This window comes from Hypanus sabinus, chromosome 4 (genome assembly GCF_030144855.1).
Source record: "Hypanus sabinus isolate sHypSab1 chromosome 4, sHypSab1.hap1, whole genome shotgun sequence".
In the NCBI taxonomy this organism is placed as follows: Eukaryota; Metazoa; Chordata; class Chondrichthyes; order Myliobatiformes; family Dasyatidae; genus Hypanus; species Hypanus sabinus.
This window is the reverse complement of record NC_082709.1, coordinates 117520074-117536244: the sequence shown is the minus strand read 5'-3', so window position 1 is coordinate 117536244 and position 16171 is coordinate 117520074. Positions and strand designations below refer to the sequence as shown.

General features: G+C 41.5%; 1 protein-coding gene across 1 annotated transcript in view; it reads right to left on the bottom strand.

The window, feature by feature from the left end:
• The window catches only part of LOC132393139 (histone-binding protein RBBP7), a 28830-nt gene extending 16864 nt beyond the window's left edge, over positions 1-11966 (bottom strand). The window contains exons 1-8 of the mRNA XM_059968008.1: positions 11803-11966; positions 10151-10295; positions 9683-9828; positions 8414-8587; positions 6012-6127; positions 4044-4204; positions 2574-2700; positions 2342-2419 (exon numbers count right to left, since the gene is read on the bottom strand). Coding sequence (XP_059823991.1) covers positions 2342-2419; positions 2574-2700; positions 4044-4204; positions 6012-6127; positions 8414-8587; positions 9683-9828; positions 10151-10295; positions 11803-11827 — 972 coding nt within the window. The 5' untranslated portion in view covers positions 11828-11966. The remainder of the gene's footprint in view (positions 1-2341; positions 2420-2573; positions 2701-4043; positions 4205-6011; positions 6128-8413; positions 8588-9682; positions 9829-10150; positions 10296-11802) is intronic.
• Between the last annotated feature and the right edge of the window lie 4205 nt (positions 11967-16171).

The following is a 16171-nucleotide window of genomic DNA, read 5'->3' as shown; positions in this document are numbered from 1 at the left end:
AACGCCAAGTCCAGGTCCCGTCCCACCGCGTCCATCAACCGCTGGAACGTCTGTGCGGCATTCTTCAGGCCGAACGGCATGCGGAGGAACTCGAAAAGGCCGAATGGGGTGATGAGAGCCGTTTTGGGGACGTCGTCAGGATGCATCGGGATTTGATGGTACCCTCGGACAAGGTCTACCTTGGAGAAGATCCGTGCGCCGTGCAGGTTTGTCGCAAAGTCTTGAATGTGCGGCACAGGGTAGCGGTCCGGTGTGGTAGCCTCGTTCAGCCTGCGGTAGTCGCCGCACGGTCTCCAGCCCCCCGTCGCTTTGGGCACCATGTGCAGGGGGGAAGCCAAGGGGCTGTCGGACCGCCGGATGATCCCCAATTCCTCCATTCTCTGGAACTCCTCCTTCGCCAGTCGGAGCTTGTCCGGGGGAAGCCGCCGAGCACGGGCATGGAGGGGTGGTCCCTGGGTCGGGATGTGGTGCTGTACGCCGTGCCTGGGCATGGCTGCTGTGAACTGCGGTGCCAGAACCGATGGGAACTCCGCCAGGACCCTGGTGAAGTCGTTGTCGGACAGCGTGATGGAGCCGAGGTGAGGGGCTGGCAACTGGGTTGCACCCAGGGAGAACGTCTGAAAGGTCTCGGCGTGTACCAGTCTCTTCCTGGGCAGGTCGACCAGCAGGCTGTGAGCCCGCAAAAAATCCGCACCCAGAAGCGGTTGGGCTACGGCGGCCAGTGTGAAGTCCCACGTGAACTGGCTGGAGCCGAACAGTAGCTGCACCTGGCGGGTGCCATAGGTCCTTACGGTGCTGCCATTCACGGCCCTCAGGGGGGGACCCGGTGCCCTGCTGCGGGTGTCGTAACCCGTCGGAGGTAAAACGCTGATCTCAGCCCCAGTATCGACCAAAAACCGGCGTCCCGACCTTCTATCCCACACATACAGGAGGCTATCCCGATGGCCAGCCGCCGTAGCCATCAGCGGCGGCTGGCCCTGGCGTTTCCTGGGAACTTGCAGGGCGGGCGACAACGGCGGGCTTCTGCGCCCCACCGCTGGTGGTAGAAGCACCAGTGTTCATTGGGCCGGGGGTTGGCGGGCCCTGCGGCCGGGCCTGGACTGGTCTGCTGCCGGGAGCGTGGCTGGGAGATCCGTGCGATGGACGCCCCACTCACCTTCTTGGCGTTCCACAGCAAGTCCGCCCGGGCTGCCACCTTCCGGGGGTCACTGAAATCCGCGTCGGACAGCAGCAGGCGTATGTCCTCGGGCAGCTGCTCCAGGAATGCCTGCTCAAACATGAGGCAGGGTGTGTGTTCGCCGGCGAGAGACAACATCTCATTCATTAAAGCCGATGGAGGTCTGTCGCCCAAGCCATCCAGGTGCAGTAAACGGGCAGCCCGCTCGCTCCGTGAGAGTCCGAAAGTCCTGAGGAGCAGGGCTTTGAATTCCGTGTACTTGCCGTCTGCCGGGGGCGACTGTATGAACTCCGCGACCTGGGCCGCTGTGTCCTGGTCGAGGGAGCTCACCACGTAGTAGTAGCGGGTGTCTTCTGAGGTGATCCGGCGAACGTGGAATTGGGCTTCGGCTTGCTGGAACCATAGGTCCGGGCGCTGTGTCCAGAAACCCGGCAGTTTCAACGAAACCGCAGGAACAGAGGCGGCGTCGGTCATTTCTGGTCCAAAAATCGTTTGGACCGTCGGGGTCACCAATTGTAGCGGTGTGCTACACGCAGCGCTAAAATTACGACACGGAGTCGGTAACTGCAGTCGAAGGAAAAAACTTTATTCGAAAACTTCAGCCTCACTTTTAAGCCTCTGTCAACCGGCCCCCCATGGCGAAGAGGCTCCAAAGCTCTGTGCTCGCAAACCCCCGTAGGCTATCTAATTGTGAGTCGGTTCGGATACGCTAGGAAATGAGTCGCCACAGAACTTCATTTCTCAAGTCATTTCCTATTACATTATAAAAATATTTTTGCATACATAACTTAACACACAGATGAGGCTTCAACAAGTGCAAATAAATATGAACAATTTGCAATTTAAAAATTGAAAGGAAGAGGACTTAACCTTTAAGGTGATGGATAAACTCATTTGCTGTACAAAATTTCAAATGCTTAACAGCCTTAAAGATTGACTAATGAACAAATCCCTTAATCTACAAGTAGAGAATGATTCTTAAAGTCACCTTGGCATTTTTATTCCAATAGGATCCTTATATTTCCTATCATTTTATGGATAAAAGCAAGAACATATGAATAAAACTCTGCAAAACCTGCAAACAAAATCCATGCTTTATGTAGCCCAATTTGATCAAGAAACAAGTATGTAGTTTCTAACTTATAAAAACCCAAAGCTCCTCACCTGGAAGATCTCATCCTTGTGTGATTCAAAGGAATGAAGCTTTAATTTAAGATTTCGAAGATCCCATAATGCCACCGTCTAGGTACAAAATACAAGTCAAAACCATATCTTGGATAGATGGTTATAATACTGATAATATTGCATTTGTTCAAAAGAACCTTAACTTACAGAAGCACTTGAGAAAAAGTACAGAAAATTGCTACATAAACTAGACAGAAACAAAAATTTTGACCTTGTCAGCAGAGCCAGTTGCCAGGATAAATTCACTATATGGGTTGAAAGACAAGCAGTTGACTTCAGCTGTATGCGCATCCACAGAATGGCTTGGCTTTGAAGTATTATTTGACCTCGTATCCCAGCTGGAAAACAAAACTTGAGTTTTAGTGAGAAATAAAATGAAAATCAACAATTTCTGTGCTGTTACAAAATAACACAAAGCAATTTTTCTTCACCACACTGAGATTTTTGCAATAGTGTACACAGGGCGAGTTTATATCTTTGTAGATAATGTGCTGACCAAGGGCATTTGAAGTTTAGCCCAATTGATCACTTACGATCTTTAATTTTATACACTTTAGTTGAGGCTAAGGATGTGAGTAGCTATTTGAGTCAGCTGTTTGAACAAACTTATAAGATTCTTCTATGACTGAAAAATAAAAAATTCTTATTCCTATGTGATGACTTATATTGAAAAGCTAACACACTACAAAGGGGTTGAGACACCACGATTTAGTCACTTACTAGCACTTACATAAAAAACAACCAAAACAAAATGCTAGCCTTTTAGAGGGTATAGTGTAGGCATGATTGAAAAACAACTCAAGTTGTAAACAAAATAATGAAGACTGGTTTCTATAAAATTCTCATTATCACAGTGGAACATGCATTGCATAGTACTGTAGAAAACCAGGAAGATTGGCAAATATTAATGTATTTGGGACAATACCGTCCACAAGTCCTTAAGATAATAAAACATAGGAGCAGAATTAAGCCATTCAACCCATCGAGTCTTCTCTGCCATTCCATCATGATTGATTTCCTATCCCTCTCAACCTATCCCTTTCAAATGTCCATTTTCATTGAAACATTCAAGATACTTTCAAATTCTTCATAGTTCCTAACCTTATACAGTGAAATCAATTCATTTTCACTCCTGGCTGCTTCTGCCACCTCCAAGCCTGAATACTTGAGACCTCAAGGAACAAAACAGATGTGAACTGTCTTACCACTTATTTCCTCGGCAACTATCAATAACATAATCATTGCTTTTTGAACACAAACAGACACAACTGATGCTATATAAAAATATGATTGCTCTAAGCAGCATACTGTCGAACTGCTACACAAGTGCACGCAACAAGTGCAAGAAACTGCTCGGCAACGACCTCATGTCCCAACTAAGTGCCATTGTGTGCCAAATAAATGAAGGAAATCCAGATTATTTTCTTGTTTTTCTGGTCTTTAATAGTCATCACATATTGGTGGTTGCCCTGATTAACGGTTGGCCCATCAACTGGCAGGAGGTGTGGTGGTAGTTGTGAGTGTGCGCATGCATTTCTTTGTTTTAGAAAAAAACATTGGGAATATAACCCTTAATATTAACTAATACTTCTGATCCACAGGAAGTAACATTAGTCTTTCCCATTGCTTCAATGGTTATAGTATAGCTTTAGTCAAAAATTAGCATTTATGCTGTACTCACATCATTAGTTTCTGGTCATCAGCCACTGATCCAAACAAGGATTCATGCAGTAAATGCCAGGATACATCTTCTACAACTGCAGTGTGACCTGTAAATATCGTTTTAGCATCAACTATCTTTCCTTCTTTTGGACCTGCGCTGATGTCCCAAAGACAGATTGTCTGTGGAAAAATAAACAAGTTAAATTATTACTAACACCATTTTGGATAAAACTATTCTCAATATGAAAACCTAATGTTATCATAATTTTTAATTGTTTTAAAGATTAATGTATAATAACCATGCCAAAACAGCAATAATCAAAGTTTTTAATTCTTTTATTCGACTGCAGTTTACAACTAATCATGTTTAAATATTAAAAAACATAGAAAACCTACAGCACAGTACAGGCCCTTCGGCCCACAAAGCTGTGCTGAACATGTCCTTACCTTAGAATGACCATAGCTATCTATTTTTCTAAGCTCCATGTACCTATCAGGGAGTCTCTTAAAAGACCCTATCATTTTTGCCTCCACCACCACCGCTGGCAGCCCATTCCACACACTCACCACTCCCCGTAATAAAAAACTTACCCAACATCTCCTCTGTATTTACTTCCAAGTACCTTAAAGCTATGCCCTGGGAAAAAGCCTCTGACCATCCACACGATCAATGCCTCTCATTATCTTGCACACCACTATCAGGTCATCTCTCATCCTCAGTCACTCCAAGGAGAAAAGGCCAAGTTCATTCAACCTATTCTCATAAGGCATGCTCTCCAATCCAGGCAACATCCTGGTAAATCTCCTCTGCATCCTTCCTGTAGTGAGGCGACCAGAATTGAGCACAGTACTCCAAGTGGGGTCTGACCAAGGTCCTACATAGCTGCAACATTACCGCTCAGCTTTTAAAATCAATCCCACAGTTGATGAAGGCCAATGCACTTTATGCCTTCTTAACCACTGAATCAACCTGCACAGCAGCTTTGAGCATCCTATGGACTCGGACCCCCAAGATCCCTCCGATTCGCCACACTGTCAAGAGTAATACCATTAATGCTATATTCTGCCATCATATTTGACCTACCAATATGAACTACCTTACACTTATCTGCCTGCCTCCTCTCAGCCCAGTTTTGCATCCAATCAATATCCTGCTGTAACCTCTGACAGCCCTCCACACTATCCGTTACACACCCAATCTTTGTGTCATTAGCAATTTACTAACCTATCCCCCCACTTCCTCATCCAGGTTATTTTTAAAAATCACAAAGAGTAAGGGTCCCAGAACAGATTCCTGAAGCACACTACTGGTCACCAACCTCCATGCAGAATATGACCCGTCTACAACCACTCTTTGCCTTCTGCAGGCAAACCAGTTCTGGATCCACAAAGCTATGTCCCCTTGGATCCCATGCCTCATTACTTTCTCAGTAAGCCCCACATGGGGTATCTTGTAAAATGCCTTGCTGAAATCCATATAAACTATATCTACCTTCATCAATGCGTTTAGGCACATCCTCAAAAAAATTCAATTAGGCTCGTAAGGCACGACCTGCCTTTGAAAAAAGCCATGCTGACTATTCCTAATCATATTATGCCTCTCACTGGTTTATAATTTCCTGGGCTATCTCTACTCCCTTTCTTGAATAAGGGAACAAAATCCACAACCCTCTAATCCTCCAGAACCTCTCCCAACCTCATTGACGATACAAAGATCATCGCCAGAGGCTCAGCAATCTCCTCCGGTTCCATACACACTTTCCCACTGTCTCACTTGATTGGTCTTATTCGGTCACGTCTTATCCTCTTGCTCTTCACATACATGTAGAATGTCTTGAGATTTTCCTTAAATGTGTCTGCCAAAGCATTCTCATGGCCCCTTCTGGCTCTATATTCATCCTTCCTGCTAGCCTTATGTTGCACAAAATGTTTGCGCTACAGTTGCTCACACTCATTTGATCAAGCAATGAGACATCATGGTACCTACGTGATCATCTGAAGCACTAAGAAGGTGTCCACTTAAATTTGGGTTCCAGGAGAGGCCATATCCTTCTTTTTGGTGACCACGTAGCCGCAGATCAGGATTACACTCACCACTCGGATCTGGCAAAACAAACCAAAGCAGAAGTCAGCTTATTATAATAATCCATCATTAAACTCATGCTTGACCTTACTTCTGAATATATTGTACACACCACCACAGAAACAAATAGATTTTGGATTATAGCAGCAAAAGTGTAAGAGAATCAAACAAGGCTTATTTACACCACCTGTCTCCATAGCAATCTGGGGATCTTGAAAGGCCTTTACTTTGAGAAAAAGATTTCTAGAGTTCAGCTGCCTTTGGTAACTATTAATGAAAATATGCAGCTGTGTCTGGACACCAAAAACAGCTTGCTTCTTCTGGAAAAATGTACAGTCGATGTTTCAGTCTGAAACCCTCCAGCAGGAACATCAAGTGTACGTTTTTCCACAGATGCTGCCTGGCTTTTCTGTGTTGCTTGTATTACCAGTATCTGCAGACTTTCTCCTGTTTGTGATTAACTTGAACAAACAAGCTTTTGGGCAGATACCCATTGCTTATAAATTGCACCCTGGTCACTTGAGAGAAAAGCATTCAACTCAGATGTAGAGCAGGTTCTTAAGCATTATTGATGCCGAGTAGAAATAACCATACGACAACAGTGCACATTTACTGACTGCAATGTTGTCGTTAACACATTCAGTTTAAAAGTTTGGCAATGTACAAACTTTTCTAGTTTGAAGTGCTTGCTTGTATCTATTCAGGACAGTCAAAAAATGTAGATTTATCATTAAGTCCGTTTCTACATGTTTCACTTGTTTTAGGAGAAAACAATGGCTTCATTAACACAAAGGCTCATAGAATGGCTGTAGAATGGCCAATCAGCCTTGGCCACAGTAGCTCTCTACTGGAGCATCTTACACATTCCAGCCCCATTCTCCTCCAAAATGTTCTGTACCATATCTAGTCCCACTTGATGGTCACAATGAATTTGCCTCCAATGTTTTAATCACACTCAATGTTACAGAGACTTTTTTCACATCACTCAAAATAATATTCTCTTTTATATCTGTGGCCTCGAGCACTGGACAGAGTTCAGAGAAGTACTATACTCATTCTAGGTCTGCAGGGTATGCTCGGCCTAAGTAGACAGAGAATGAGAGGTGACATGCTGAAGGTTTTCAAAATCATTAAAGGTATAAGTAAGGTGGAGACTAGTTAAAGGGAGATTTCAGACCAACACCAGGAAGCTTTTCTTTACCCTGCGAGTTGTAGACACATGGAACAAACTACCTAGTTGTTTAGACTTTCAAATCTAAACATGATAGTTATTTCAAACACACTATGTGAATAGGAATTTGGCAAGCTTTGTTGGGCCAAATGGCCTGTTCTTTCAAAAACTTTCTAATGTTCCATTTACAGGAATAGGAGTCTCAGGATCTCACCATCCAGACCACCCATTGAATATATTTCTATGAAGACTTACCTCCAAAAAAAAAACCCCCAGATTTTCTAATATGACAACACATCTATATTAAGTTCAGCTAACTTGTTCAAAGATTAACCTATTGTGTCTCACAATTAAGGTATTACATTTAAATGGGCTATTGGTTAATTAGGGCAGCAGCTTATTTAGGACAACTCTGAAAAAACGAAGAAAATAGCCAGGATTCTCTTCCTTTGGGACATCGCCGTAGAATTGGGACAGAAAACTTGCTAATGCTATATAGCATCAGTCATGCCCACTCGTGTGACAGTTAAACACTACACAGTACTTACAGCAGACTGTTTTTAAATAGTAGCAGTTGTGTGTGTTCAAAATCCAGTGATTCTTGACACTGATAGTTGGTGAGAAATAAGCTCAAAGACAATTCAGAACTGCTTTGCTCACTACGGTTTCAAGCACTTAGGCCTGGAGATGCCAGAAAGTGCTGGGAATGAAAATGCAACAATTTCACTACTTCAAACTAGAAATTAAGAATTTCAAGGCAACAACAATTAGCTTAAATGTTACAATTAAAATGTAGATTTGGAGAATGCAGATGTGCAAAGCATTGCAAGATGGCGGTCTTTTATCTGCACTGATTTGTTCATTTATAGGCAATCAAAAGAACGTGGCAGTGCTTATTTCGGCCATAATGCACTGGATTCAGTGTGTTCCTATTAACCAGAATCCACTGTATTTCCTCTTTCAGTCTTATGTTGGAAACTTCTCTGCTGAAGGCAAATGCAGAAGGTATTATTTAGTCCCTTATACCTGCATTGAGTATCCATTTGCAAGTTCTCATTTTTGTCCTTAAGTTCCTCCATGTATAATCCTTTCAGTATACACCTATAAATTGAACTAAGTGACTAATATTCCTTACCTGGTTTAGATGGATGTTTGGTGTAATCAAAGACAAGCACATCAGAGGTTGGAGTTTTGGTGGCAATAATGCATGGATTTTGTGGCATATAACGTGCTCTATTCACTTCACCTTCATGATTGATCTTAATTTCTATTTCTATTTTTCCACTTACAGACCCAAATCCACCAAATTCTGAAAAATTAAAAATAACATTATGACAAAGTTTATACTTACTGACAAAAGTACACCAGCAAATTATGACAAAAGGGAGCTATCATCTGTTGGGAAAATTGTTCACAATTGTTTGTTGGAAATTCCTAATCAGACGTTTTTGGAGAAGGAAACAAGTTGGAAAGCATTCCCATCAAACATTTCTAACTTAATGACAGCTCTCCCTGATAAAAAAATTGTAAATTTACAATACTAAGGCAAAAGTAAGGTTTGGTACCACTTATAGCACACACTTTTACTAGCACCACAGTAAACTAGGTGCTTTACTAGGTGAAAAAAACTAGGTGCATTGTCCTTTAGACAATGGATCAAATGCACACGGGAATGTTTGCAGCAGCAAAATTCATACTTGAAATAAAAGTGGCAAATTGAAATTAAACTGGCTAATTTTAAAGCAATTCCACTGCTAACAAACTCAGTTTATAATATCATGCTTTGTACAATAAATTTACAAACTTATATCTTTATAAAACTTACAAAATGAAAAAGCAAACCAAACACCTTCTTCCCCCCCACCCCCCGCCACTTGTGGCAAAGTACATAAAGATATTTTGTATGCATCCCAGAAGTAGTTAACACAAAACAATCGGTGAATATATATGCTACACCCCAATAAAAACATTCAGATATGGCGAGAAAATTTGAATTATCAAATTACTTCAGTCCAAGTTCAACTTGATCTGGGTAGTTCGTAGAATTCATCTAAATTTTCATGCATTAAATTGCTCACCCAGAGTGATATTCACAATTTCATGACACAAAACATGATCAAGTGAGTTTAGCAGTAGCATGACTCTGGTGTGAGAAATTCAGAGGAATAATTCTCGATAATATAGCCTACGAAAAGGGATGAACACAAAATGACTTTGGATAAAATTGTTTGAGGATTATGCTTCAGTCAAAATGTCTAGATTGCACACTGGATTGTCAGAGGACATTACTACAGATGCAAATGTATAGAGATGAGATCAGTATCTGATAGCTTTACCTCACGATTCAGACATGGAATACAGAATGAAACAAATACCAAAGAAGCAATAACACATTAGAACATACCTCCCTTCTCACTATCATAGTGAGAAGCATCAAACTGAGCATCATCATTGGGGATCTGGACACTTGCAATAACTAAATGGTTCTGTTCATCAGATGTATGTGTCCCTAACACCAAACGGTGAATACTATAATCTTTTCCTTCAGGCCTGCACAAAACAATGTTTTAAATAAAGATTGAAATGGGGATCAATCAGCATAAAATCTACATGGAGAAATATATTAATTGTCATGCATTTTTAAAAGTGGACTGATTTTCAATTCACTTTATATAATTTCTACCATGACAACTCAGATCCCCATCATAAATCTCCAACTTTTAGAATGCAAGCTAAGGCAATGCAATTTGAATTACAATTTTTGAATGGTGACATTCTCTACAAATCAAAGTTTAGACATACAATACTACTAAGAATAAAAAAGTAGTATTTTACATAGTAAAAAATATAATCTGACAAAAAATTAATTTACCTGGTAACATCAGGTAGCCACTGTACAGTAAGACTTGGCCATTCTAATGCATGAGTCATAACTAGGTCATATAAAAATGGAGTATTCTTCTTCCATATTTTATATTCTTCATTGATCACACGCTCCTCCACTGCATCGTCATAAACTGAAAGAACCGTTTATTATTTTCAGTCAAGTTTTCCCTCAAAATAAAAATCACCACAAAGGTACAAGGCTAGAAAAAGATTTAGATGGTTCATGTAACATTCAACAAAGACAATTTTATGGCTCAAAAAGGCATGCAACTATAAATAAATGATTTAATACGAAAGCTGCTTTTTATGGGTTACATTTTGTAGTGTTCAAAGTCTTGATGAATTTCTTCTGAAACTTTCCCTCTCCCCCCTTACTTTTCAAAACAACTGTTACAGCATGTGGACTTTGACAACAGCTAACTTCTCAATCATTCTTGTCTCTAAAATGTAATGCTTGCCTGACATTATGTAGTGATGAGCAGAACTTTGCTCAACTGGCATTAATACTGGATGAGAAAAAAAATTCCTTATAAAATATTGGGAATAAAGAGGCTTCAAGCTGTAATTCAACTTTTTATGACAACTGCCTGAATAAATATTTGTGAAACAGACAAATTACTGATCATTTCCCTTTTTCCTTTAGTATGAACCATAATTTTATTTCAGTAATGTTCCTCTGACAAACATCTTCAGTCAAGAAACATTAAGGACTATAAAACACATCACTGTTAAATAGCTTTCTAAACAGGTTCAGTGCCAGAAATTGGAGTGCAGACAAAACATCAGAATCTATATATTCAAAATCACACACTTCTAATACCCTCAGTTTCACCTCATATAATCCCCAGCACAGTGAGACTCTTCCCCTTGTTAAATATTCAGTGGTCCGGATCCACAAACGTACAAACCATGACAAGTCCTAAAGTGTTGAGAAACTTATTCTGCATAATATTTGGCATACTTCCCTCATTACAAATGACAATATCTCTGATTTATTTCGTCCAAATTCAAGAAAAGCTCTTTATACATGGGACCACTTCGGTCTCAGCCACTGCAGACCCGCACGTCATGTTACACGAAAGGCTCCCACACACGGAACAAAACTGGGACTATCAACTACTTAATAAAGCATGCAAAATTGAGTTAAAGTGAGAAAACTGCATTTTTACTGCTCAGTGTTTGGGTGAAATTCACCAACACACACAACCGAGTGAAACCCACTGAACAAATGTAGTTCGTGTTAATGTTCCACACTGGCCTCTTGCCTACTTGACCCACGGCAGACCCTCAGTTCTATTCCCCCTACTCCCTATCCCTTGTCAGCCTTGTGCCAAACGCAGCTGCAGCGTGACCACTTAAACTATGGGCTCGACAAACTCCTCAGGCCACCGGATTGTACGGCCTTCCTCACCCGGGTACAACTGCGACACTGGTGCGATAAGTTAGACTGCGGCCACCCCTTCCTAACCTACTTTTCCCGCGCAACCCACACCCGGACGTGTTGCGGGCGCCGGCTGCCGAGTTAGGCCTCCTCTCCCCCCCGCCTTTTGCCCCGGAATTTAGCGCCGTTGGGCCCAACAGCCTCATGCGACACTGCTCGGATCGAGCTGTTTGCGGGGCACCTGAGGCAAAACTCACCCTCTTTATCCGCCATTCTCACCATGCGGAACGGAGGCTGCTGCCGCTCGCCCTTTCTTTACAATTTGTTTTCAAAAATGCGAGGAAACAATCAAGCCCGCTCGCGCGCAATTGAGCCACCGACCCCGTGCCACAGTCCCTGCCCTCCGCGCATGCGCGGCAAAGCGGGGGCAGGCTGATTGGGCGCTCGCCCCATCTCTCCCGCGCCCACGCGCACCTTGCCTGGACATGCGGGGCCGCGCGTGCGCACACCGCCGCTCCACTTGGGCTTTGTCGCTGTCCTCCTTCGCCTTTCGCCTCCTTTTCCTCCCGCGTAAGTTACTCACATGTTCACTGACAGCTATAGGGACTTCCTCTGTCGCCTTTCTTTTCCACGTTGTCGGGACGATGGCGCTACAGGTGCAGGTCGAAGCCTGGCCCACTTTCCGATGTTTATTATTCCAGCCAGGTAACTCTGCAAGTTACTCCCCAACGATTCTAACTAAAAGTAGCAGAGAAATTTATTGATGACTTTGTGAAAATTGTCACTAAGGAAAATCTTATCACCAAAACAAGTCTACAATATTGATTGTTCTTATGCCTTACATAAATCCCAAAGAAATGGAAACGGAAAACTACAGCGCAATACAGGCCCTTCGGCCCACCAAGCTGTGCCGAACATGTCCTTACCTTAGAAATTACTCCTAGGGTTACCAATACAGTATCCCTCTATTTAGAGCAGGATGCCACAGTAGATACAAAGGAACACAGTAAAATCAATGAAAAGATACATACAAAGATGAGCAAACAACCAATGTGCAAAAGAACACAAACTGTGCAAATACAAAAATAAATTAATAAATAATATTGAGTACATCAGTTGTATAGTCCTTGAAAGTAAGTTCATTGATTGTGAAATCAGTTCAGTTTTGAGGTGAGTGAAGTTATCCATGAATGGAGCAGGAGCCTAATGACTCAGGATTCCTGAACCTAGTTGTGTGGGACTGAAGGCTCCTGTACCTCCTTCCCGACGGCAGCAATCAGAAGAGAACATGGCCTAGATGGTGGGATCCTTGAATGAATTTGCCTTCGTTACAACCTTTTGTAATACAATCCAAAACCCGAAACACATGCGGTGTTAAAAAAAAGTAATTTTTTATGACTAAGCTCCACTCCAGTTTTGTGAGTTCTGAAGTGGTTGGTATATTACTTATTATCATTTTGTATACTGTAGTTCTTTGAGGAAGGTTTGAGCACATAACATAAGTAAAAGGAGTAGAGCGTCTGGCCTTTCGAGCCTAGTCTGCCATTCAGTAAGATCATAGCTGATCTGTCCGTAGACTTGACTTCACATACAGTTCCTGACTTTTCCTCCATATCCCTACTGTAAAAAGATCTATTTAACTATGTCTTCAATATCTTTAATGAGGTAGCCTCTATTGCTTCATTGGGCAGAGAATTTTACAGATTCACTTCTGAGAAAAGCAGTTCTTTCTCATCTCCATCCTAAACCTACTCTTGTGTTGTAGAATAAGGGACTTACAAAAGGACACTTCTGCTTTTCAACATACTTCTTCCTGAGCATGAATTAACACATATCCACACCAGCAAGATATCCTTGAGTGAAGACCTGCACTAAAACTTTATAGTGTACCTTACTTCAGTATCACTGTAATTTCCACATATCTAATTTCAGAAGCACTGGGACCATGCAGACTTTGGAATGCATACAAAGGAAAACTGGCCAACAGGCAGATTTAGAGCTGAACATCACCAGAGCCTATCATTTATCAATTGAAGTGAAGAGGCATCTTGTGAAGAACCAGAGAGGGAGAATATTTCTAGGGGAAGTTCGCTCCATGATAAAACTGAAATGAGTTCAGCACTACTCTGGAAGAATTTTTAAACTAATTTGCCTTTGCATATCAAGGATCCATTCGTACACTGCTTTTTGTCTGATCCAGCACAAGGAACTGTCAATCTATGGTCATAAAGTTATGTGAATTTTGTTTCAAGGCTGCAATTGAAGCATGAACTATGCAGAACCAACTCCTTCAACAACTTAGTCGGGGCTTGAAAAAACTTTACATTCAATCTAATTTGCTATGTGATAAGTATGTGCTTCCTCTCCTCTGATGCCATTTTGAAGAGAAGCAGTAATAAGAAAATGTAAACACAAGGAAATCTGCAGATGCTGGAAATTCAAGCAACACACACAAAATGCTGGTGGAACACAGCAGGCCAGGCAGCATCTATAAGGAGAAGCACTGTCGACGTTTCGACCCAAGACCCTTCATCAGGACTAACTGAAAGGAAAGATAGTAAGAGATTTGAAAGTAGTGGGGGGGGAGGGGAAAATGCGAAATGATAGGAGAAGACTGGAGGGGGAGGGGTGAAGCTGAGAGCCGGAAAGGTGATTGATAAAAGGGATACTTAGCTGGAGAAGGGAAAGGATCATGGAGCAGGAGGCCTAGAGAGAAAGAAAGGGGGAGGGGAGCACCAGAGGGAGATGGGTAACAGGCAGAGTGATGGGCAGAAAGAGAGGGGAAAAAAAGGGGGGGGAAACTAAATATATCAGGGATGGGGTAAGAAGGGGAGGAGAGACATTAACGGAAGTTAGAGAAATCAATGTTCATGTCATCAGGTTGGAGGCTACCTAGCCGGTATATAAGGTGTTGTTCCTCCAACCTGAGTGTGGATTCATCTTGACAGTAGAGGAGGCCATGGATAGACATATCAGAATGGGAACAGGACGTGGAATTAAAATGTTTGGCCACTGGGAGATCCTGCTTTTGCTAGTGGACAGAGCGTAGGTGTTCAGTGAAACAGTCTTCAGAAAATGTACCACTTTGCCTGTGTCAGATCTGAAACTATTCCAAAATGTGATCAACACAGACTTTCAACACTACAATGCTATAATCCAAATTATTGTTTCTTCAATATAAATGTATGTGTCATAATTCAACTAAATTTATTTTAGATTAGCGCTGAATTGTAATGATTGAGGTAATACAACAATGGATGCCTGTATCTTGAATAAACAAAATTTGAAGACCCCCTCATTTGGGAACAGTTGGCAGAAAGTAACAATCCTTGTTATTTTGATGTGAATATATGTCCTCTTGTGAGTTAAATTATGCCTGGATATTTAAACAAGTTGCAGAAAATCTTGTGCAATCTTCTATATAACTAGTACTTTAAATTTACATAACCTTGCATTTCTTCAGCTGAACCTGCCTCTAGTTCACTGTGGCAACTGATGGGAAATCAGTGTAATGACCCTTACTGTCAATACTTCTTTTTAAGCGTTTGTTAAAAAAAAGCACTAAAAAAACAATGAAGTTTATTTGAAGAGCAGTCACTATTACAGAAAATAATTTTTGAGCAGCAAGACGTTGAATGAAAGATAAAGATCAACCAAGAATTATCCTGCTTTTCTTAAAAATAGTGCTATATGTCCACCTGAAAGAGCAAACAATGCCCCAAATTGACAGATCATTCAGAAGTGTGTAGCACTCCCTGTAATGACTTCTTTGGGCCTATGCAGGGTGCTTGAAAGCATTAAGCTCAGGTTTCTAGAGGACCTGAATTGGTAAATTATTGTTTAATGTGAGTCATTAATCATGTAGAGTTCTTTGTGTATTTCTCAAGCAACTCACTCTTTGTAATGTGATATCCTGGTGCTTTTTGTTTAAGTTTGTAAAGTATATTTTGACAAGGTCAGGGATTCCATGTTATTTGTATTTTTTAAGTGGATGCCCAAATAGTGCTAATCATGGAGTCCTAGTTTCGAGAATGTTACATCTTGCAGTGTGGCTTGGCAGAGTCACTGATGTTCCATTGAATAATCAGTTTGAATAAACATTGGTCGTCATCTCTACAACAGAGTTTGTTTTACGTCTGTACTTGGGTTCCAACATTGCCAGTGCAAATTATGACAATCCCTCAGAACAACCCAGAGTTATCAGTCTAGGTTATGTTCCTGTCTTGAGCACGCTAACAATACTGGTAAATATATTCTGTTGTCAGTTTTTGTTTCTTCATCTGTACAACTGAGTGAAGCTAGAGAATCTGTTGTCTTCATAATACAACACAGAGCCTGAATAATATCAGTAGGGAAACTCTCTGTGCCAAGGTTCTTTTAATATTCGATATGGAATTCCATTTGTGATTTATATAATTGGACATTCTTTCTAGCTGACTCTAAACAAGATTTTGGTTAATCCTGACATTGTCTTTTTACTGCTGTGGTGACACTTATGTTTAATATCACTCTGATATATAGCTTGGGCCATTTTTCTGTAATAAAAACATTTATGTAAACACTTATTGTCTTCACCTTTGCATTTAAATACAAACTTAATGTGGAACTACCTCTTCTATTCTCCAA